This window comes from Amblyomma americanum, chromosome 8 (assembly GCF_052857255.1).
Source record: "Amblyomma americanum isolate KBUSLIRL-KWMA chromosome 8, ASM5285725v1, whole genome shotgun sequence".
NCBI classification, from domain to species: domain Eukaryota; kingdom Metazoa; phylum Arthropoda; class Arachnida; order Ixodida; family Ixodidae; genus Amblyomma; species Amblyomma americanum.
In genome coordinates this window covers 110,865,775-110,889,085 of record NC_135504.1, presented here as the reverse complement: position 1 = coordinate 110,889,085, position 23,311 = coordinate 110,865,775, and the positions used below count along the sequence as shown (strand labels likewise).

General features: G+C 47.6%; 2 protein-coding genes and 1 non-coding gene across 8 annotated transcripts in view; 2 read left to right on the top strand and 1 right to left on the bottom strand.

The window, feature by feature from the left end:
* sick (sickie) overlaps positions 1-23,311 on the bottom strand; it is a 959,410-nt gene that overhangs the window by 415,707 nt on the left and 520,392 nt on the right. The window lies entirely within an intron of this gene.
* On the top strand, positions 418-10,591 carry LOC144100623 (uncharacterized). 2 transcript variants are annotated; one of them, XM_077633506.1, is made up of 7 exons: positions 418-534; positions 1,025-1,473; positions 2,985-3,070; positions 6,527-6,619; positions 7,262-7,309; positions 9,497-9,544; positions 9,991-10,591. In XM_077633506.1, the coding sequence occupies exons 2-7, from the start codon at positions 1,353-1,355 to the stop codon at positions 10,051-10,053; spliced, it is 459 nt and encodes a 152-aa protein (XP_077489632.1). In that variant the 5' UTR covers positions 418-534; positions 1,025-1,352; the 3' UTR covers positions 10,054-10,591. The 2 variants fall into 2 exon arrangements, with proteins under 2 accessions (XP_077489632.1, XP_077489633.1); XM_077633507.1 differs by lacking the exon at positions 7,262-7,309.
* TRNAC-GCA (transfer RNA cysteine (anticodon GCA)) lies at positions 15,745-15,816 on the top strand. Its single transcript has one exon. It is a non-coding gene; the product is annotated as a tRNA-Cys (tRNA).

The window sequence follows — 23,311 nt, the reverse complement described above, 5'->3', positions numbered from 1 at the left end:
CCTTCAGCTCTATGCCAAACACAGCCGTTCGAGCACTGAAACCAGAACAAATGACTAATGGTTGTTTCTTTTCTCCTTTTTGTTGGAGCTGTATATATGCCTCGTTCCAAGCAATAAACATCAGTTGCAAGTCGGTGCTCGTCTGTGTCGTGTCTTCCTCGTAGTTCACTGTCAAAGTGTGCGCTGTTCTGTTTAAAATGAGCCTATACAGATGTTTAAATAAAACCGGCGCTTAGTGGGCGTTTCAACAGTCCGCGTTTTCGCCATTTGTTGGCTCGATACAAAGACCGCATTTCATCGTCAAGTTTAGCAAAACACCTGCTGGCAATAATTCTGCGCGGCCTGAGTTAACGAGGCAGGTTCGTGACTGACGCATCTGCATCATCGCCCGAAGAAACAGAAGGGAAATGGCATAAGTAGACCTGCACAGCCAAAATCCAGCGGCAGTACGTGCCGTCACTGTTAAGCCATTGCCACTCTCTGCGGGTTGCCAACGCAGACACCGGCACGCGCAGAGGGCGCTGCAGTCAGCTGGTGAGAACTACTTGATCAGACTGCTGCTACTTTTATCCAGTTCCTAAACTTTTTCTTGTTGTTTGTATTGTGTTCGTTTGTGAATTTTCTAGTTATATTCTCCTCAGTCTCAATTTCTTTCAGTATATGTGGTTTCATTGCATTTGTTCTTTGTGTTTGTATAATGTTTCCTACCTTGGTATTATTATCACTTCTAGACCCCCGATTTCTTCTGCTTATTATGTAAGCTACGTTATTTTTACTTTTTCTCTGCTCTCATACGTATATGAATGTAGTGCATTGTTTGATTGTTGTCGTAGTGTACCTTGTTTACAAGTAACAGGAGGTCCCGATACAGTCACTGACTCTGGGACCTCCTTCTGTATACTGATTTTTTTTTCTAACCACTTGCGAATAAATTCATATTCAGAGGCGCCCACAGCTTGTCCGCTACGACAAGCTCCTCAGCGGTACTTTAAGCCACAACACCATTTAGCGCTTCCTTTTCCAGGTTACGCGGTGAACCAAACTGCTGTGACGGCCGTGGTCCATTCCGCGAAAGCCTTTAGCAAGCTGCGATCGGCTCGCCTGATTTAACGTGGCCTCGGAGAGAGGACTTCGATCTCTTTGCCATCGCCTCTTGTGGCGAGTTAAAGGCGAGGATCGTCTCAGTGCAACTCGACCCGTCCGGAGAACTAACCCGTATAGGGCTGCTGGTAATCCATCTGGTATTATAACCGTAGCACCATACCGGGAAAACCGGGAGGCATTCGCAGTTTCCTGTCCTCAGCCCCAAGCAGCAAGCGGTGGGGGAGACAGCGCAAGCCCCGTGGACCGACATGAGGTACAACGTGATTCTGCGAGGCGTCCTGGTCGCCACCGCATGGGCCGTCGCCGCCGCCACACACGATGCCTTCCCCTGGGGGGAAAGCAAGGTCCTCCCGCCCATCTGTCCGGAGCGTAAGAACGCGCGCTTCCTTCTCGCAGATGGCTCCGAAGAGAAAGCGAGGCGAGGCGGCTTGAGTTTGTCATGTCTCGGCGTACCCAGCCATTCCGGGCAAATAAAAAAAAATCACAGTGGCTTAACCTGGCTAACCCTGGAATTCAGCGAAAAGCAAGCACGCTTGCTAAGCTTCTGATGGTCTTCCATGGCAGTTCCGCTACACGCTCGCGACAGCCGTTCTCTATATAGTATATATACCCACACGACCACGTGGCTATAGCGTGGTATCACACGGTCTTAGGACACCCCCATTGGATGTCACCACGTGACTTCACATCGCCCCATCGGATGTTCCTAAGGTAAAAGGTGAACTCAAATCTCACCCAATGTCAAAGGTCAACTCAAGGTCAGAGGTCGAATAAAAGTAATGGGTAAAGTGTTCGACATCATAACTGTACCACATACGGTCATACACGACAAACGTGGTTGGGCTGGAGGTCGTTGAAGGTCATTCCCCGGCGTAAGCGACGATTGCTTTACCTAGCGTAGTGAAGCTTTGCGCTTCAAAAAAAAAGCATTTCTAACTGGAGATAGTTTATGGACGCATTTTTTTTTTCAAATGTCGTAAGATTTCGTTGTGACAACCAATGTATGCGCAGATCCCCCCGCGGCGCGCTTGCATGTTTTTGCGACTAACGTTTTTGCTATCGTCAAAACGATTCCCCGTTGGTTTCTTCATCATTCTCAACTAGAAGAGCGAGTTGACGGGCTAGTTGGTATTTCATGGTGAAGGAACAGCGCTAAATACGGGACTCCCATGTTTGTCCCCCGTCCCGTACTTAGCGCTGCTCCTTCACTATTCTCAACTACTCGATGCGACCGATGGAAAAGCTTGAGTAAACGCGAGGAGAACTTCAGTAAAACATTACTTTTTTTTTCTTCTGAAGACCGCGCATGCATAAAAATGATGTTAACGGGAAGCCCAGTGATTGAGCGTCACAGTACGTGTGCATGCAGCTATGGTGTACCATATATCATTGCGAAGTGTTTCATAAATATTAATGCTGCTCGTTAAGGTGTATAATACTTTAACAGAAAATTCCGTCCTACCTTAATACCATTTCCCAGTTTTCTGCTTTTTAAAACGGCGCTCGAGCAACGTGTCATAATATTAATCACAAATAAAAAGAACTGAACGGATATTCAGATTTTCAAAAAGCGGTTATGTCTGCGCGAATATGGTGAGGCGAACATAGCACGCAAACATTTTTTGTTTTGTTTTTTGCAACAGCAGGAGTTTAGCCATGTTAGGGCAGTGGCGTTGCCCCCTATCAGGTGTGGGTTTGTTGCGTATTTTTCCTAATATAATGCCTTGCATTCCTTGTTCCTTGCAATTTACACTCCGATACAAGCCATCACCGTAAACAACCAGCCAGTGTCTCTCATAGATTGGCGTTCGTCATAAAAAGACAATAGATTTGTGCAACTGAGCTTATTCTTTCCTATGCATCTCCTCGTCCCGCTGCAGTGATAGAAAATGCGATGAAGTGCGACGACACCGTTGGTAACAGCGACGTGTTCAAGCAGAACAAGGGAAAGTACGTCCCCCTCATGGTAAGTATGGGATCGCCGGAAAAGCGGGTCACAACTAATTAGACGTCATAAGGCTCTCGCCGTCATTTGCCTCAAACAAACGTTAATCGGGCTGAACGAATGCTGCAGTCGGTAATGAAGCACAAATGCTGTCCGCATTTTCTCGAATAATGAACACGCTTGTTTTTCCAAAGTTCTGAAAATTTGCGAAGTATTTTCATTACGCGGGGTAAAATATATATATTTTTTAATATTACGCGGTGTAAAAGTCACGAAAGCTAGTCTGGTGGAACAACTACTTCGTACGCTACGACTAAGATTCCAAATAATTCTAAACGCACTCTCAGTACGATTTCCCCGCTCGCGAGCAGAGTTAAAAGATTTTGCTTGAGCCCTCCATGTCTGAATTCGCCTAGGGGTGCATAACGCTGTCCAAGGAATACACAACTAGAGCTCACTCTAGCACAACTCACAGCATTCGACGCGGAGCCCAACTGCAATAAGCTGCTGGAATTATTAATGCGCCCGATCAAACCGAGCAGTCCTTTGTGACCAGGCGTGCGCGGTCTCCACTGGTTCTAGGGTTCTTTCTATACGGTGTATCCTCATTAATGTGAAAGCCTTATATGGGTCATCATCCGGCGTTGACCAACCGACACGAGAAACGAACGGAAGCCCCCCCCCCCCCCCCCCGTGACATAATTAAGTGATCGACACTGCCTACATCATCATCATCATCATCAGTCTGACTATGCCCACTGCAGGGCAAAGGCCTCTCCCATGTTTCTCCTATTAACCCTGTCCTTTGCCAGCTGCGCCCACCCTATACCTGCAAACTCCCTAATTTCATCTGCCCACCTAACCTTCTGCAGCCCCATGCTGCGCTTGCCTTCTCTTGGAATCCACTCCGTTACCCTTAAGGACCAGCGGTTACCTTGCCTTCGCATTACATGCCGTGCCGAAGCCAATTTCTTCCTCTTGATTTCGGCTCGGATGTCATTAACACGCGTTTGTTCCCTCACCCACTCTCCTCGCTTCCGGTCTCTTAAAATTACACCGATCATTTTTCTTTCCATGGCTCGCTGTGTTGTCTTTAACTTAAGCTGAAAAATAAAATATCTTCCGAAATGGGTTTCGAACCCGGGCCCCGAAAATTCATTGCGACGTCAACATGGTCTCGAAACCGGAGGTGACGTCATCAGACCGGAAAGTGACGTGATGGCTCGGTTATAGCGCTGCTTTATGTGTAGGCGTATGTCGTGTGGTCTTTCCTAAAACCCTTCACCCTAAGGCCTTTGATTTAAAGGCCTTCAACAAACAAGCCTTCCAGGCATTAGTACTGCCTACTAACTAGTACTAGGTAGTTAGTAAACAAATGTAGCTAACTAGTAGCTGACGATGGCGAACAAATGCTTTCGCATTCACAGCCTGTACGTAATGTTAGGCGCCCTGTAATTTTTGGCTGTTCGTACCGTGGAACGACGGATGCTAGTCTTGACATACAACAGACGGTGCTTTCTGGTATGCTGCAGTAAATGCGCAGTGTTTTCGGTGTTCAAACAGGGTGCTTCGTAGTATTCACTACCGTCACCAGCAGACTGCACAGGAAAACAAAGGGATGTGTTTATTACGCTAGAGGGGGGGGGGGGGGGGGGAATATCATACTTTTACACAGTCCAAGTAGGGGGTGCGTTTATTACTACAGCGTGTTCATTACGTGAGCAAACACAGTAGTACATTATCAGTATTGGTACTAAACATGCACAATTAGAGCATGTTCCGGCATGACGTGGACACTAAGAATTAGCAATTATTACCCGTCCTAAATGTTGCCTTCGTAGCAAGGTGGTTATAGATTATCTTGTATTCGCAAAAACGTTCATATATACGCGCCTTGTTGGACACTTAATACGAAATTATCGTGACAAGAAATTTCATATTCGAATACGCTTGACAGGGAGGGTTTATTAAATGCACACTTAAGGTCTTAAGGTTTCATTCGACGTAACTTGGCACGAATAAGATCTAACGTTCCACGTAAGTCATTATTTGGCTCAACGTGTCTTCATATGGAATTCGACTCGCACTGTGGAAGAAATAGTCCGCAATGTGTATAGTAAGTGGTTCATGTAACGACTTAATTATTTCTTTAGCAGGAGCGCACAAATATTAGTCTTAAGAAACAGGCTAGGGTTGAAAGCCGCTTTTTTGATCTTATATGGAAGCCCCTTTAAAGAACTGTAGCCCCAACTTGTAACTTCCGGGTTAAACTTCAGTTTAGGTTTCAGGCAGCAGGGGTCTACGAGCGACTTAACTGAGATTTATGGCGGTCATAAGGGCCTTCTAAGCTGTGTCGATATCGGTCCTCGGTTTCTCCACTGTGCTCGTCATGCGCACAAACACGAAAACAAACCTGTTCGGAGAGCGTAATGGTGTCACACTAGTTGACATCTTGGAAGCTCTATCTGTTTCAGCCATCTTGCAATAAGTGGACGCTGAGCGAAAACAAAGCGCATGTTTCCGAATTTTCCGCAAGTACCTCGTTGAAACAGTCAACGGAACAAGAAAAAAAACTTACTCTACCATTGCCACTGTGTAGCGCAGAGGTTCAGCGACAGCGGTATGCAGGGATGAGTATAATATCGTTTATTCCTTATGCCTTTTTCTCTGGTACAGTGCTCGTGACGCAGTTTTGCTATCACTCATGAGTCATGAAGTCCCTACGTTCGGATCACTCGACGTGATGCGTTGCCACTGCACTAGGCAGCGACGCCATGAATGATGTCGCTGCATGCTCTCCAATCAGCGTGGCTCGGTGCTACGCCAACTCCGCAGAACCGGGAAACAGTTCCGTTAACAGCTGTCGCTGTAGAATTGAAAGCGCGCACTCAAACCGTATGCAAGGCAGCTCATATCAATATTGCTGTACTTCATCTGAAAAAAAATTGCGACCGCCTAATTACCATTAGCTGTGACAATGCGATAGCATAATAACCTCGTTGTGAGAGTGCCAATCACCTTCAGGTAGCGCACTCCACGGCCCGCGTCAGTACCTCCTCCCTAGCCACCCTCTGGGTTATTCATCTGCCGGCCACCTTCTGGCCTCACCGTTGTCTCTCCTACAAGTGGAGAAGAAGAGAGGGGAATTTCCCTCTCTCCACGTGCAACCTGCGAACCGTGGCAATTTGCAGATGGCTCAGCCCTGTCACTGAGCCCTGCACCAACCTTGGCAGCTGACAAGATTCTTCCCCGGGGCAGCCACCTTCCCGTATATCCCTCCTCTCCTCTAGAATAGAAGAGGAGCATTTCCCTCGGTCCACTTGCAGGTCCACTTTGCAGGTATCAAAGTGTGACACCGCCGATGGGTGTGGGGCTGTGGACTCTTATGTTATCGCATAATAAGAAAAGAGGTACGGAGTTATCCAGACATAGCTTCATTTACAGTCTGGCCTCTTTTTGTCTCATTTTTCTCTCTAGGGCAGAAATTCATACAGGAAGTCAATACGGGAGTGCGCGGAGACCACACTGTCCGTGGCAGATGTGCTGGGAGTCTGCGACGACGTAAACAAGGTGATAGGAGCCTTTCAGCGCTTGGAAGATGCACTCCGCTTTTTCATATCAGCGCCACCGCGTTGACGCGCGACGGGGAAGGGTGGGGGGGGGGGGGGGGGGGGAGGTTGGGGGGGGACATAATTACACCTAACCAACAGCGGGGTTCAAAATAGGCCAGCGAAAAAAAAATTGAGGATGCGAAAATCACACATAAGGGTGCGACAGCCGTAAACAAGGTCATGCTGGAGCTTTTGCAGCCAAATTAATACAAGAACCATTAGCAATGTTTCGTGATTCCCAAAGGCATAACATGTTGACAGTAGAAAGCTTTGGATTGCTGTAGACTAAAGCGCCGTTGAGCGGGTCCCTCAAGCGGTTCAAGTACTTAGCGACTGAACATAGTGCGCTTAAAAAATTACTCTTGCAAAAGCAGAATGATTGATGCTCCTTCGAGTTTCAAGCGAACAACACACACTGATCAGGTGCTCGCAGGCCAAATCAAATTCACTGACTTGAAAAAGAGCGGGAGCAGTGCATCTCAGCCAGTTTTCTCGACGTTCACAATGGCCAATCTCACACTGCTTGTCAAATGATTGCAAGACGCTGAGCTCACTGTGTCTTTTGGTATGTTATCTGTATCTTTCTCGTTTCTCTGTTCAGCTTAAGAATGCCCTACGCTGCTACAGGGAAGCGACGCTGGCATGCTCGGTAAGAGCCCTTCAGATGTATTTCCCACGGCACTGTCAGTGGTTCTAAGCACCGAGAGGAGGGTGACAATGGGCTCGCTTCGTCGGAAGCGGGACAAAGAGGGAGGGGACACGGACTCCGTATAGGCGGCAAGCACCGGCGCCCACATGAGTTAGTATTGCAAAAGCGGCAAAAGATGTCCTCTCCAGGACAGAACAATGGGTCGATCTGTGAGCGTTGACCGAAATTTATTTATTACGCCTGGGTGTTTCCATGCAAGTGGGTGAAACAAATTTTGCAGCCGTAGATCCAAGACATATTTCTCTGCGGCTTTTATTCGTGCACTGCGCTGCGGGCCTGTATGCACCTGTACATATTATCGCGATAGCATTAGAGTGGACGCTCGGTGTGAACGACGGAGGTTTGAAGATGAAATTCCCTGCGGTGTACAGGGCGCCACGGTGGCTGAGTGCTTATGACGCTCGGCTGCTGGCCCGAAAGACGAGGGCTCGATCGCGGCCGCGGCGGTCGAATTTTGATGGAGGCGAAATTCTAGAGGCCCGTGTACTGTGCGATGTCAGTGCACGTTAAAGAAACCCAGGTGGTCGAAATTTTCCATAGCCCTCCACTACGGCGTCTCTCATAGCATGAGTCGCTTTGGGACGTTAAACCCCCTAAAACTAAGCCTAAACCAACCTCTGCTGAGTAAAACCGAAATTCCCAATCGTCGATGACGATGTGACGCCAATTGACAAATAGCATGACGTCCCAAATTGAAAAATTGAAAGTAAATGAAAATAACAATAAATAAAATAAAACAACATGAAAGAATATAATAAAACAAAAATGAAAATACAATTTACAAACAAAAAAGCACGAAATAAAAATCATGAAAAATGCAAATAACAAATAGCATAAAATAAAATAAAGAACATTGTCTGTGTCTCCGAAACGACATGCAAAGAGGACCCTAGGCCACTAAAGGGACCCGTGACACTATCGCGTCATACCCTTAAGGCGGAGCTTGAGCTCTGGAATTTTGAAATAAAAATTACAGATTATGTCACGGTGAAACTTGGAAGTCATTTGCGCGCTCGGAAGAGGAAGGCGATTTAGACTAAGCAACAAAATCGAAAGGCTGCTTAGAGCGCACCTATTGCTACGCAGTTCTTGAAGAGGTGTCTACATTGGTGCGCACTGGGTAGGGTGCCACTTAATGCCACGTAGGGTGCAAATCATTGCTTAAAAAATGCAGGCATTAAAAGGCAACGCACATTGTAATGACAGGGAGTTGGGGATGTACGCAGACAGAAAAAGAAAATATAATTGAAAACTGAGCCATACCATGGTCTCCAGCAATGCGTACGTCGGTTATCACGAAGGCTATTAAAAACTATTACCTGAAATACGGGCGCTATGTAATGGGCTGTCGAGCAAAAGAGAGCTCCGCACCGGACAATGCGATAGACGGTTGGCTGCCTCAGACGTTGTCGCCTTCGGTGAGGCCCTATACGATCTTGCCGTTCGCTAGTGCCTGTGCGACAAAAAACAACCTCGGTGTTTGAAAACAAGAGCAGAACTATACGACAGAGAGAGAGAGAGAGCTCTTTAACAGGCAGTGCAGTCAAGCCGAATATCGATTGTAACTATGAAAAGACCATTGTAGCCTTCTTTCCAGGACACAGCATCTGGGACTTCAAAGAGGCATCACGTCGACTCATTCACCTAATGTTCTCTTTCCTCGAAAGTTGAAGTTTTGAAACGAGTAAAGACATCAAATTTCCGGTTGCGTGTGTTCTTGTCTGTAATGATCGGCAAGACATTACCATCCATGGGCCACCACATGGTATTAGCTTACAACCGTTACATAATTTATAATTTGATTTCTTCTCTCATGCTGTCTTGCTTTCAACAACCGAACGCTGTGTGTGACTTCAACGATTACTATAGGTGAGGCGCGAAAAAACTGCGATATAAAAGCTGCTGAAGTGCTTCAACTCACTACAACGCCCATGCCAGCCTGCCTTCAGATCAGGTTTCACAACGAATGAAGCAGCAGCGGTTATTTTGCATTTATGTCACGCCCCACGCGACCAATACCGACATTTTCGCCTTGAAGTTCAAACCACGAGGTAGGCGCGCCAAACACGACGCCTCTTCCCTCAGTTGTCATTGTTGAAGTTGTGCTCCATATTTCATCCTTTGCAGCCTCCAGAAGCCACAAAGGTAGTTGAGAAGCTGGTCACCATGTTCGAGGTAGGTCCGCTCTATTCACTCCTCAGGAGGTTATCCTCTCGACAAGACATTGGGATTCGTTGATACAGGACCTAACGTTTCAGTAATCGATCTACTGTTTCAGGGTCTACCGTTTCAGATTGAGTTTCAGTAATAACGCCTTCATTGAACATCCGCGACTTCTATTTTCCATGGTTTATTTTATATTCTTTTGAAGCAGAAACGCGCCGACCGTTTATTTTAGCAGGGTTCAATGTGGGCGTTGATGGCGCATGCTTGGTAGCGAACGAACCCAGGTCGCCAAGCAGCGCTAGCGTCACGTGCAGTAATTCTTGAGTGCTGGTCTTCCGCGCTACAAGCTATCACCGAATCACCATTAACTGCAACGACGACGGTATAGATAGAGCGGAATAAGTCTGACGTCACGCGTGCTCTGATGCTTCCAAACAGCCCGTGTTCCGTTTCAGAAGTGCGTCGTGGATGGTTTCAAGACTGAGAAGACTACGACTGCGACTAAGTCATCCTCCTAGGTTCCCACGACAACGAGTCCTGCAGTCCATCGATTGCTTCGCCGGCGAGGAAAGGAAAAAATAGAGGACTTCCCAGTCACAACCGATGCCCTTGTTTCGCCTTATCTTTTTTTGTTTGTAGGAGAGCCGCACTATACGAGGCTCACACATGTACGCACTCAAACACCTCCTATAAAAAAAGAGAGACCTACGAGCGCCACACCGCGGCAGCTGCGGGCAAACATTAGCATATCCAGAAAGAGCAAAGTAATCGATTTTACTGCGAACAAGAATTGGATCTATAGTGGTACTCATGAGTATTACTACGTCCTATGCAATGGTACTCATCAGTGCCACTGCATCCCAATCTTTTTCGTAATAAAAATCGATTTTCTTTTGCTCTTCTTGGCCATGTCGATGTGTGCCCGTCAGCAAACGACGTCTTTATTGCTGACGGAATTGTATTTAAGAATTTTCCCAGCACTCGACTCAGTGACGCATACATGGAAAAAGACTGTGCGATCATCGCACTGAAGTGAGTGAATGTGCAGCCTAGCCTCCGAGATGCGCGTTATAAAAACTCTGCCGACGCACAACGGTTTATTTGAGAAATTGGTCGCTGCTGGCGACACAAATAGGTCATTTTTCGGCCTGACACCACGTATAAAAGCTTCGTTTTCCGTGAAAACACCGTTTCTTTAGCTAGTATGCGACGATATATATCGCATACCAACATATCGCATACTAGTATATAACAGATGTATCATACCCGTGCTCACCTATGGGGCAGAAACAAGGAGGCTAACGAAAAGGGTTCAGCTTAGGTTAATGACAGCACGGCGAGCTAAGGAAAGGAAAATGATAGGTGTAACGCTAAGAGACCGGAAGCGGGCAGAGTGGGTGAGGGAACAAACGCCGGTTAATGACATCCTAGTCGAAATCAAGACGAGCTTGGGCAGGGCGTGTAATGCGAAGGCAAGATAACCGCTGGTCCTTAAGGGTAACGGAGTGGATTCCAAGAGAAGGCAAGCGTAGCAGGGGGCGGCAGAGGGTTAGGTGGGCGGATGAGATTAAGAAGTTTGCGGGCACAGGGAGGGCGCAGCTAGCAAAGAAAAGGGTTAATTAGATAGATATGGAAGAGGTATTTGGCGTGCAGTGGGTGTAGTCAGGCTGATGACGATGATGATGAATCTACCGAAGCAAGCCAAATTCAGTTTGTCCTAGTACCCTTTTAAGCTGGTGCACACAGTCCGCCGGAATTGATTGACGAGTGGGCCAGCCTTCTTGTGTTCCTGCTGGAGCAAACGCGCGAACACTACGGGATACAGCGATGTTCTCACCTCTCATGGCTGCCTTCGAAAAAATAAGACCAGGAGCTGGCTCTTGTATCAACTCTTATTCCCTCAGATAAAATATATTTTCTCTTCGCCATTGCTTAGCAGCCTCTACAGGAGCCGGAGGTATATAAATTGATTACTAGATATACCAGCCCTGATGGCACCGACAGCGCTTAATTATAATATGGGAGAGGAAAGGATCAAGGCAGGCAAGCATATTTTGAAGAAAAAAAATCCTTCCTCTGTGCATTTTGTTGCTTATAAATATTCATTCATTCATTCATTCATTCATTCATTCATTCATTCATTCATTCATTCATTCATTCATTCATTCATTCATTCATTCATTCATTCATTCATTCATTCATTCCTCTGTGCAGAAAACGCTTCAGAACCTTCTAATACAAGCCCTTACCTTTCAAAAACTATCTCAGTTAACTGACTGGCTGAGTTAATGAGAGATCATCGATTCACGTCAGCCAGTTACTAATTATTGGCGTACGCGCCGTCGGACAGCCACTTAAACCAACTGTTCTGGAAGACGATATGCATAGAGTCACTAGCTGTGCAGGCATCACACCGTTCGAACGACCTCGCGTAACGAGGCCACGCCTCCGCACTCGAGGCGTTCGCTTGCGTGAGCTTCGCTCAAGTGTGAGTTCTCCATATCAGTTGAAGAAGAAGAAAACTTTAATGGGGCATGAGTTTATTTATAGTGCCGAGAACGTGCCAGCATATTCTAGGAATTACAGTTTAATAAGGTTTCTTCTATTTCGCTCACCTATTGGCGTGACCTTGTCAAGAGTGGTTTAAAGCGCCTATGCCTAGTCCATTTTGGCACATTATTGCGATTGATATCTAACCGTCTATTTAGAGACAAGTTTTTGGACAAAATAAATACAAATAGAAGTGGAAAACGAAGGATATACTGCATGCATTTCGCCGGGGCAGTACACAGGTAGTTTCACTTGAGGTGTGCTCCCTCCAGCCCCTTCAAGGAACAAAATAAAAAGCGAAGTACCTTTGTATCAAACATATTAATCGCAACAACTGCATCAACAGTAGTAGGTGCCTCGGCATAAAATGTGAAAAAATACCGGGTACACTCGACTAAGGGCGGCACTCATTTTTCGGGATTTTGACCACGTGCAGCCGTCAGACAAAATCGGCATTTTCCCACTCCATTTTCCCGACTACAGAGGGACCCAGATTACGCGTTGTGGTTTCTGCGACATCTCTTACTTTTTTTTTTCGGAAACTGTTCACTCTCGCTTTTTTTTCTTCACATGAACAAACTTCTCATGCACACAGTCGAAGGTACACAGTAAAATAATGCATTCGGCAACTTTTATCACCCTCTAAGCGATGGTGCAACAAAACGAACTGTCTAACGAAACGTTCCGACGTTTCAAGCAGATGATTGAAGGAACGGCGAACGCGTAAGTTACAAGAGGCTCTCACAGATGACGCTAGCCGCAACAGCAAGTTATAGCGAAGCGTGGGATCTTCGGCGATCGGAGCGACCACGAGCAACTCGCCAGGCACGCGGGCTGTCAGCTGCAGCCTTCCTCCTCACCCTCGTACAAACATGAAGCAAAGGACGACTGACGTTGCAAGCGTCGCCTCTCAAGATGCTACGCAGCAGACCCAGCGCTGTATTCCTGGCAACCTCACCTATGTAGCCGAGACAGAAATAAAGCCTCATTATCTCGTAGCAGAAAGAAGTCCTCTGTATATTAAGCCATCCTATAATAATAATTGGTTTTGGGGGGAAAGGAAATGGCGCAGTATCTGTCTCATATATCGCTGGACACCTGAACCGCGCCGTAAGGGAAGGGATAAGAGAGGGAGTGAAAGAAGAAAGGAAATAATAGGCGCCGTACTGGAGGGCTCCGGAATAATTTCGACCACCTGGGGATCTTTAACGTGCACTGACATCGCACAGCACACGGGCGCCTTAGCGTTTTTCCTCCATAAAAACGCAGCCGCCGCGGTCGGGTTCGAACCCGAGAACACCGGATCAGTAGTCGAGCACCCTAACCACTGAGCCACCGCGGCCATCCTACAATAATGAAAAACGAAACAGGCCCATGGCTAAAGTCACGTCCAAAGTATGCCCGTCTGCCCGTGACGCTGCTCTCTACGCGTACAACGTGGAGCTCAAGCGCTCTCGATTTTCGAGGAACTGCAAAGAGAAGTTCGCCCATTCTTACATATCCGCACTGCCGCAAATGACACAGACCGGCGTCTTCACGCCCGGTTGGTCGCAGCGAGCAAAGCTGTCACTCGGTCCAGGTTGCGAGTAAGCAGTCGGCTATCACTATAGCTGCGCTTCTGTACAGACCTAATAATAATTAATAATTGGTATTGGGGGGAAAGGAAATGGCGCAGTATCTGTCTCATATATCGTTGGACACCTGAACCGCGCCGTAAGGGAAGGGATAAAGGAGGGAGTGAAAGAAGAAAGGAAGAAGAGGTGCCGTAGTGGAGGGCTCCGGAATAATTTCGACCACCTGGGGATCTTTAACGTGCACTGACATCGCACAGCACACGGGCGCCTTAGCGTTTTTCATTCATAAAAACGCAGCCGCCGCGGTCGGGTTCGAACCCGGGAACTCCGGATCAGTAGTCGAGCGTCCGGACCACTGAGCCACTGCGGCGGGTTTCTGCACAGGCCTCTGAAGCGCGGGTACATGTACTGAGGATCCATCGCTTATACTACCATGCATAACACGCACTTCACCCTGCTGAACAGTCCGCGAGAAATAAATGCCATGTTAGCTCCTCTTGGCCGGCAAGCAGAGCATATAGGATGTCAAGCATCTAATTTTGTCTATTCTATCTCACAGCCACGAACAAGGCATGTAGATTCTATTTAAGGCCCACTCTGGTACAGCGGCGATGAACCGGCCGGCCGGCCTGCCGAGGCGAAGGCGAGCTCCACCGCAGCGCACAGGGGAACGACCGGAAAGCCAGAAGCGTGAACGATTCGCTTTCGGGTAAACAGCGAGCGGCTGCGTTTTTATGGAGGAAAAACGCTAAGGCGCCCGTGTGCTGTGCGATGTCAGTGCACGTTAAAGATCCCCAGGTGGTTGAAATGATTCCGGAGCCCTCCACTACGGCACCCCTTTCTTCCTTTCTTCTTTCACTCCCTCTCTTATCCCTTCCCTTACGGCGCGGTTCAGGTGTCCAACGATATATGAGACAGATACTGCGCCATTTCCTTTCCCCAAAAACCAATTCTTATTATTATTATAAACAGCGAGGTTGCTTGAGCATTTTGGGAAAGGTTAGGCAAACGCCCAGCCCACAGCTTTGCCTTCTCACGAAATGTTGCGTACGTGTAGTTTAAACCCTCTAGGGTAGGAAGTTAGCGCGGGCCCAACGGACCGCTTTCAGCCGATTGTCACAAACGTGTATTTGGAGCAACGATGCCGCGAGCACTCGGCTTCTATTGGTGGACATCGGCTCGCCGCAAGAAGAAAAGCTTCCAACTTGACTTAGCGGATTTCGGCACACGGCAGGAAAGCACATTTGTTGTCATTAGAATAGCAGCAGTAATTTTACAGTCGCAAGCTCTAACTGCTGCGCTCTCGAAGTACGAGCACCGGACTCTACCACCCCATTCAGGGCAATGATCATAAAGATTCTTAAACCAACTTAATGGCAAAATATACCCTCTTAGATGGTAAACCAAAGACGCGCTACAAGAACAAAATCGCACAGACAGCCGTGCGAGCATCAATGGCTGAACTTTAAAAGCGCGCTTGTCAGATCCACCCGAAGTACTCGTAAAAAGAAAAAAAATAGCGGGTCCGTCCAACGTTCGCAGGAAAAAACTTCAGGGTTTGACAGACGAAACTTTAGCCCCAGCCTAGAAAAACACTCGTCGGATCCGTGCGACGAACCTTTATCCCCTGTAAAGATTCCTTTGATGCACGTAATACACCAGCGCTTTCCATCTCAGAATTCAAGATTACAGATTACAACGCATGCCTTACAAAGGCCACTTAGCACTTGCCGGTCCATCTGCCTGGACAGAGCTATCAGTAAAGTGCGCCGACAACAGGTAGAACATGTATTCCGTTGTACTATGTTACGTACTACAACTGAGTCAAGTGTTATCCACGAGGGCGAGGCTTGTTGCTCTTAGGCCAAGAGAGCGAAGCGAAAGACTTGGAAGCCGTTGCCAGGCGCTGGAAGCTGGCACGATACCACTGTACTGCCAGCACGGTAGGCACCTGAACATAGGCTGAGCGCACCGCCACTGTAAATCAAGAAGCGAAAAAATTTCAGTCCAATGCCGAACATTCACGACAGACGAAACTTACGCATTAGATTCCTATATTGTCTGCAAAGCGGCATAGTCCGTCTTGGGGGTATAGCTCAGTGGTAGAGCATTCGACTGCAGATCGAGAGGTCCCCGGTTCAAACCCGGGTGCCCCCTCTTTTTTTCTCTCAATGTTTTTTTTTTCAATTCCAAATCGACTCTAAAATTCGCAGGGGAAAAATCGAAAAAAAGTAACATGCATTTCACCTTACAAGCACAGCACTCCCATTATCCTTGAATAGCACGCGTATCAGAGCTACAGTGCTGACTTGCACTTCCGTTCAAGCACTCCGCGCGCATCAACGCCATCAGATTTCAGCGTACACAACAATGAGTTAGTCTAATCATGACTGCCTTTACTAGTCATGCTTGGAGCGAAAAGCAAAAGCGACAATCACAGTTTCTTATTCGCGAAAGAGGCAACAAGAACTCCGCCGCGCCCATTTTCTCTCACTGGATTTGTGCTGCCATCTACCAGTGAGGTTGAGAAACTAAAACGGAGGGGTCGTGCGCCAACGAGCGGGCTTTTCAAAAGCTTTGCTCAGCCTCGCACAGTAGCCACCGTGATTTCTAACACTGTTCTGAAAAGAAGTTGGGTGCAGCTAAAAAAAAAAAGGCATTTGAGCATCAGCAAATATGCGACCATTTTTCGCCGTACAAAGGCTTTCTGATTAACGAAGTAACCATCTCATAAACAGGGGCGGATTTGTGGGGCCACTCTCACTGGGGGCGGTTAAGGGCAGTGGGTGCCGCCCCAGGTGGATCATGAATTTCTCGGAACTTTTTCGTTCCCCCCTTCCTACTCCTCCTAGAACAATGGCGTTAAGCTTGTTTCTAAAATGGGGAATTTCTCGCTTGGGTTGGGAGGGAGGGGAGCCGAGAACAGGAATGGAGCTGGCATGAACGCATCACACTGTTTTTACACCACGCTCTCAAGAAAATGTAGCCGAATATCACGGGATGGCGCGCTTCTTTCAGTCGCTTCCCTCGCCCAGAGATGGCGCAGGTAACGCGGTGATTTGGCGCTACGGCTGTCAGCGGAAACGAGAGCTTGTTCTTAGTGAGGTGATAGCTAGTTAAAGTAAAACGCCCTGCCCCAATCACACGCTTGAACTTCGTGACTAGTAGGCTGCATAGGAATAAGACCTGGGATTCCTAACAAGAACAGCCGCCGCGGTGGCTGAGTGGTTATGGCGCTCGGCTGCTGGCCCGAAAGACGCGGGCTCGATCCCTGCCGCGGCGGCGGAATTTCTATGAAGGCGAAATTCTAGATTCCGGTGCACTACTGTGCGATGTCAGTGCACGTTAAAGAACCCCAGGTGGTCGAAATTTCCGACGCCCTTCACTACGGCGTCTCTCATAGCCTGAGTCGCTTTGGGGCGTTAAACCCCCATAAACCAAACCATCCTAACAAGAAAAGAAATAACTTTGAGCCGAAGTCCCCAATGACATTGAAGCTACAGCTGCATATTTTTAAATAGCGCGGCTATTCTAACGCATAAACTGACTTGATATTCTAAGCAGAAGATAAGTCGTGATCATTCAACGAATATCTACCAAAACCTGAAGACCTTTTGAAAGCGCACATGAGCTCACAACATTCCAATAAGCGTGTGGTACGCGGATAAGGTGGGCGCCTGTCGTGTCGAAAGGTAGTAAGCAGGCGACCAAACGAACAGAACGAGCACGCAGGAACCGCTCACGTCAGTTGCGAGGAAAAGACAACCATAGGAAAAAAACTCATGGAGATATGTAGTGACCCCGTCTCCTTACCCCCTGAAGCACAGCGCACACTGTCGGGCGCGATATCAACGCTGACGCAACGAACTGGCCGGTCAGCGCGGCCAATATTTCAGACGGGGTGAACTGCGAGTGGTCTGGCTCAGCACAACCCGCTCACGATCCGTCTCAGCTCGCTGGATGTATCAGCACGAGAGCGACGCTTCAAGCGTGCCTCCGTGACAGCAGTCCCGGTTACCAACCTGGCCGCGGCGGCTGCGTTTCGACGGAGGCGAAACGCAAAAGGCGCCCGTCTGCTGTGCGACGTCACTTGTGCGTTGAAGGACGACCCCGGGTGTTCGTCCGAATGAGGACCGAGATAACCCTCCATCCATTCCCTCAAGGCTCATACGGTAAGGTCCATGTCGATAAAGACTCCGTGATGACCGTTTGAATTGAATGACGGTGTAGCCTGGAATCCGAGATTTGTGCCTATGGGCGGAGCGCAGTGAACTCGCGATTTCGCCCGGTTGATGGCGACGCCTAGATTTAATACTTCGGCCATTTCTATCGTGTAAATGCTGTGTTTTCAGTGAAAGCACAGCGTGTTTGTCGTCCGAACGCAGCGATTTATCAATACAGACCAACTTCATTTCGTGCTCAGCGTCCCTTTAAGGCCAGGGCCCACCAAGATCGCATGACACGGACGAAGCACCTGTCGAGCCTCGGTAGCATTCTCACCGAACACTTTCCGGTTCGAAGAACGTTCCCTATACGTACAGCTGCCGCGGTAAACCAACGGGGTAAACAGCGAACTTAACAGGTGAAACGGAGAAGTCGCAAGACGGAAAAAAACCACTCAGAGGCCTATAGCAAACAGCAGCGGCGTGTTCCCGTGTGTTTGCCCCTAGTCTTGATGGCCATTCTCTTGGGCACGGTGCGGGGAAGGGGCGTCACGCCACGAGGGCTTCCGGAACAAAAGCGGAAGCGCCCAATCTGCTGCCGGAACGGAAGCGGGAGAAGAACCCAGGCGCGCATCCGGATGGTCGTGTGTGCGTGGATGTTTTGCACCGGTCTGAAGAGCACCTGTCCTCCGTTTACGCGCGCACCGTTTACCTGGACTGATTCGCGCGAGAGATAAATGCAGGCGTTTTCGCACGGTGCGGCCTCCTTTAATGCGATAATTGCATGTCCGGGCTTTATTGCCACTGGGAAGCAGAGAATGCCCCGCAGGTGCTAACAACAAGAACATCTGCTGAGACAATGCTCGGTTGCGGATGATGGCGCGAAAGTGGTCGCTTCATTCTTTATTTATTTATTTATGAGAACATGAAAGGAGCGGTCGCTGCCTGACGCCGTGGCGACGGCTGCTCGGCTTCGCGTAAGGGGAGAGATCGCCAGCACTGATGACACAAAGCTCAACAAAAGACAATGCAACCACAACGCGCACAATACGCAACATAGAGATTCTTTTCCCCGGTGTCTGTGAAAACACACTGCTGCCATGTGCACCTCGCATAGGGGTGTATAGTATACGCCCTCATTGCGTTCAGGATTGCAGTACAGTAACCCATATGCTCCAAAGCGTTAACATTTAGTAGAAGCACTAGTGAGTACTGAGAAGTTTTTTTTCTATTCCTTCCCTACCTGTTTTCTGCAGCGCAAGTAGTAGGTTACTGCCTTTCTAAACTAGGTTATTAAGCTTTCCCTCATCAAGCGCCGGGGTAATAATTTGTCGAAACGTGCAGTTTTATAGTCTTCAACGAAGGTGTTCCCTCGCCTTCCATGGATGAACGTTCAGCGTTGCTGACTACTTTCACAGGGATGGTCTGGCAAACGGAATCAGCTTAACGATTATTCACATGAACTCTACTTACTGTAATCTATTTTCCGGATTAATTCATGATATACGCAATTGAGTAATTTTATTTCCCATTCCCTCGTGGCTCGCAGACAAGCATTCACCTATTAGGTGCCCCTCACCAGCAATCGGTGAATTCCATTGATCTGGCTTCTGCTTGCAGGACGGAACGGAGCTGAGAGCGAAAATGCACGTTCCTTTCAAATTTCTGCCACAAGAGACAGTGTTCCAATAACGTCGCCTCAAAACAAGCAAAAAAAAAGAGAAGGGCTACTCCTATTTACTGCGAGGACATACCTCTGGAATATCTGTTACCACTTATTAAAACGTTAATTGCGAAACAAACACTCTCCCGGTAATATAGTGTCGTCGCCTCAAAACATTTCTCGCATTCAGCTTCTGGTAAGCGTCATTGAGGTGAGTAGAAAAGTGGGCCATTTGAGAAACAGTCAGAATGCTGGGCCTAGCCTTCAGGGGCGAGCGATGACGCTGGCAGAACAGCCGTCGAGAAACCGTCTTTATTGGTTGGTGCGGCACCGCCACATATGCGAATTTTCCCATTAATTCTCGCCGATTCAGGCAGATTCCCGGCATAAAACTAGTATGAAACAAACATCGCTGCTAAATACCACCTCTGTGTGAAATTTGCCACGCACGAAAAATCCACCGGTTTAGCCGAGAGAATTCATCTTGCATTTCCTGCGAGCGGCGCAACATTCGGTACACATACTCCCTTTTAAAAATGCCCATGTCATGAAACGGGCATTCGAGACTGATGTGAAGTCGCCTTTACATCAGCGAAAGGATTCAATTGCTGTCTGCCTTCTGTTCCCACTTCCTCGCTGCGACAAGCCCACATTGGGGGGGGGGGGGGGGGGGGGGGGGGGGGGGGGGGGGGGGGGGGGGCACTAGAATCATTTATGTCGGAACATTATTCATAACTTCTATGTGCCTTTCCCCTGTGCCTCGTGAATCAAAGCACGCTTTTATCGAAATATGGTTCGTGCCGTGTTAAGAAGTCAGGGGACCGTCAAATAAAATAAGTCTAATTACAAGTAAGACAAAGTACATAATATTCAAGCTCATAAATAGGAGACACTATTCAAGCATAAATGTAACTTATGACAGAACTCTGATAGAATAGGTAAAAGAACAAAAATGTTTGGGCGTATATGGTTCAGCGATAAGCTTTCATGGACTACGCCTGTTAATAAATTAAAAGCTGATTTCGCGCTAGTAACTGGGAGCATGTACACAATCAGGAATCTGATTCCCACGTCCTTAAGACAGGTATCATATTGTTCTATTTTTACTCTAGATTAAGTGATGGGATATTGGTCTGTGGAACGACGACAGCCAATAATTATAACAATTTTTTGTTGCACACACAAAAAAAAGGTACTACACTTTTGTGAGAACTATATAGGCGAAAGACGCAACTTACGGACCGGGCCGCTTTTCGTTATATACAGCATGCTAAAAGCAAATCAGATCTATTATACTTTAAACTGCTGCAGTGGGTCCATCGAAACAAACTACTTATCACTCCAACAGAACATATATAGCAGCACATACCCGATCCGCGACCCTAAACGGAGATGATGCGAACTAATGATGGTCGCCAAATGCTAACTCTTCAGTCTACTAAACTGTTGAATAGCTCTAGAATGCAGATGAATTTCAACACATCCTTTACTATTTTTAAATGTGATTGCAGACACTTCTTGGTTAATTCAGCAATTTCATACACAACTCAATGATATGTGTTATTACTAGACCGTTACCAGGTCGGTTCAATAGCTAATACGTGTTCCGCGGTTTACACGTGCAATATGGTGTGCAATGCTTGCCATTGGATACAAAATTGTCGACGGTGTTCTAGGTTTGCTTTTCTTGTTCATGATGGGGAGATGGCGCAGGGGAACACGAGGGACGGAAAGGGAACGACGCGTGTTCCTTTTGCGCTATTTTTCCATCATGAACGTTATCCAACTCGCCCAACTTTCGGCTTTGCTTTTTTTGTGTATTGGTTTTGATGTTTGTAGTGCCGGTTTCGCACTTATGTTTCCTGTTGCCTCTGCCCTTTGTATACAAGCCTGGATGAGTTAACAGGAGCCGCGTTTTCTTACAACTTTGGATCATTTGAGACTGAAGTACAGGGCGGTACAATTTTGCCTTTTAAAAACGTTGTTTACATTGCATCCATACTCCTGACCGAAGTATTACGCTTCAGTTCTGTTCGTTGCTGCAAAAATTTGTACAAGGGGTCCAGGCCTCGTCAGGCTCTTAGCCTTTAGCCTTGGCCTCTTCTTAAACACTGTCTGAGGAACAAATAAAGAAAAAAACATACAATGTCGCGTGAGCCGGTCTCAATTAAGTGGTCAATAATTTGCCGAGCGATATGAAACAGCGGAGTGTATAGACAATAAGCGCCCAGCGTACTGGAAACTGAAAGGCAGGAACGGGCATTTACCCGTTGAATTCACCGGTCTCATAATAATATGACAATAATCAACCATTTGTGACTAAAGGATAGGCGCAGTAATTGCCTCACTTGCGGTGGACACCTGAACCATGCGTTTGAGGGAAGCAATTATGGAGCGAGTGTCTGAAAGAAGGAAGAGAGAAAGATGCTCCGTGGTGAAGTGATTCGGTCCAATTTCAACCACCTGTGCTTTAACGTATACGTACACTGACACTTCCCAACACGCGGGTCTTTAACGTTACCCGTCCACCGAAACGCCACCGCCGAGGCATGGATTTGATGCAGCGTCCTCCTCAGAATTCTAAATGGTCGTGACTTCGCTATGAAATACACACATTCGCCGAAGGTGCCCCCGAAGCAAATTAAGCACGCGGCTTTCACTGCTTCTTTGCATGGCATACGGCAGGCATGCCTCAGCGCAAAATATTTAATTTTTTCTTCGCCGCGAAAGTATACGCATTTGGGCCAGCTGATGTTGGAACGCATAGCGGCGACTTTCGGCAGGAGCTGTGAGATGTAAAATCTCGCGGCAGCTGCCTCGACGTACTGGCTTGCTCATTACAGGAACGAGTTACAAGGTCGTTGAAGATTTAGCGTGTCAATCGCACACATGAGACACCAATGCGCACTCTAAACAGAAAGGAGTTTACAAGGAGTAAGCTGTCCTCTAGAGCACTCCTTTTTATATAAAAGGAATTGCTCTTGAGGATTGCTCGCTTCCCTTTTTTACTCTCATTTAGGCGCATTGTTGTTTAGATTGTACCGCAGAGGAGGGTAGTATAGATCGCGTAAGTGCACCGAAATATAAACACTCGTGAGTGTTTCCATTTCACTGCCGTGGAAACGCCAACGACGATGACTCAGTCGAACCCGCGACTTGGTGGCCAGTACCATGGCGCCATGACACCACAGGATTTCACTGAAACCTACTATTAGGTTTCACTGAAACCTACTATTAGAAATTAAGGCGTGTCAATGTCGTACAATGTTTGAAAAGAACCAAGGATCGCGCCTGAATTTGAATATACATTTTGCACGCCCGCTCAAATGTGACCCAGTTACGCATGCTGAGAACTTACATCTTCCTTCGCAGCGTGTTCTTCGCATTACAAGAGGCAGTATCTACTCGACTGTGCGAAGCCCCACCGTAAGTCGTCGCCCTTGTAGGTACTAAAGCTGATGTTTATTTCCTGCCCACCCTAACTTCTCTGGAAACATTTTTTTTTTTTTGATGCGGTGATCTCTGCAGACCCCTGGGCGACTTTCCTCGTCTGCGCGGCGGTCCTTGACATCACGTGACAGAGTTCATCCATCTTCCATAGGGAACGCGGTTCCGCACCCCTTCACTACATATTACCCGCGCAGCGATGATCAGAATTCCTTGCAGTGAAGAAAGGCCAACTCATGCGTGTTAACCCTTTACTGCTTGTACGTTGTTGTCTTAAGCCTTTCCACCAACTCGTTCATCACACCGGCCGATGGAGCAAGCTATCATTGTTTCCCCTTTGTATATTCCTCGCCTTACCGCTTTCCGCGGTACTTTTTGT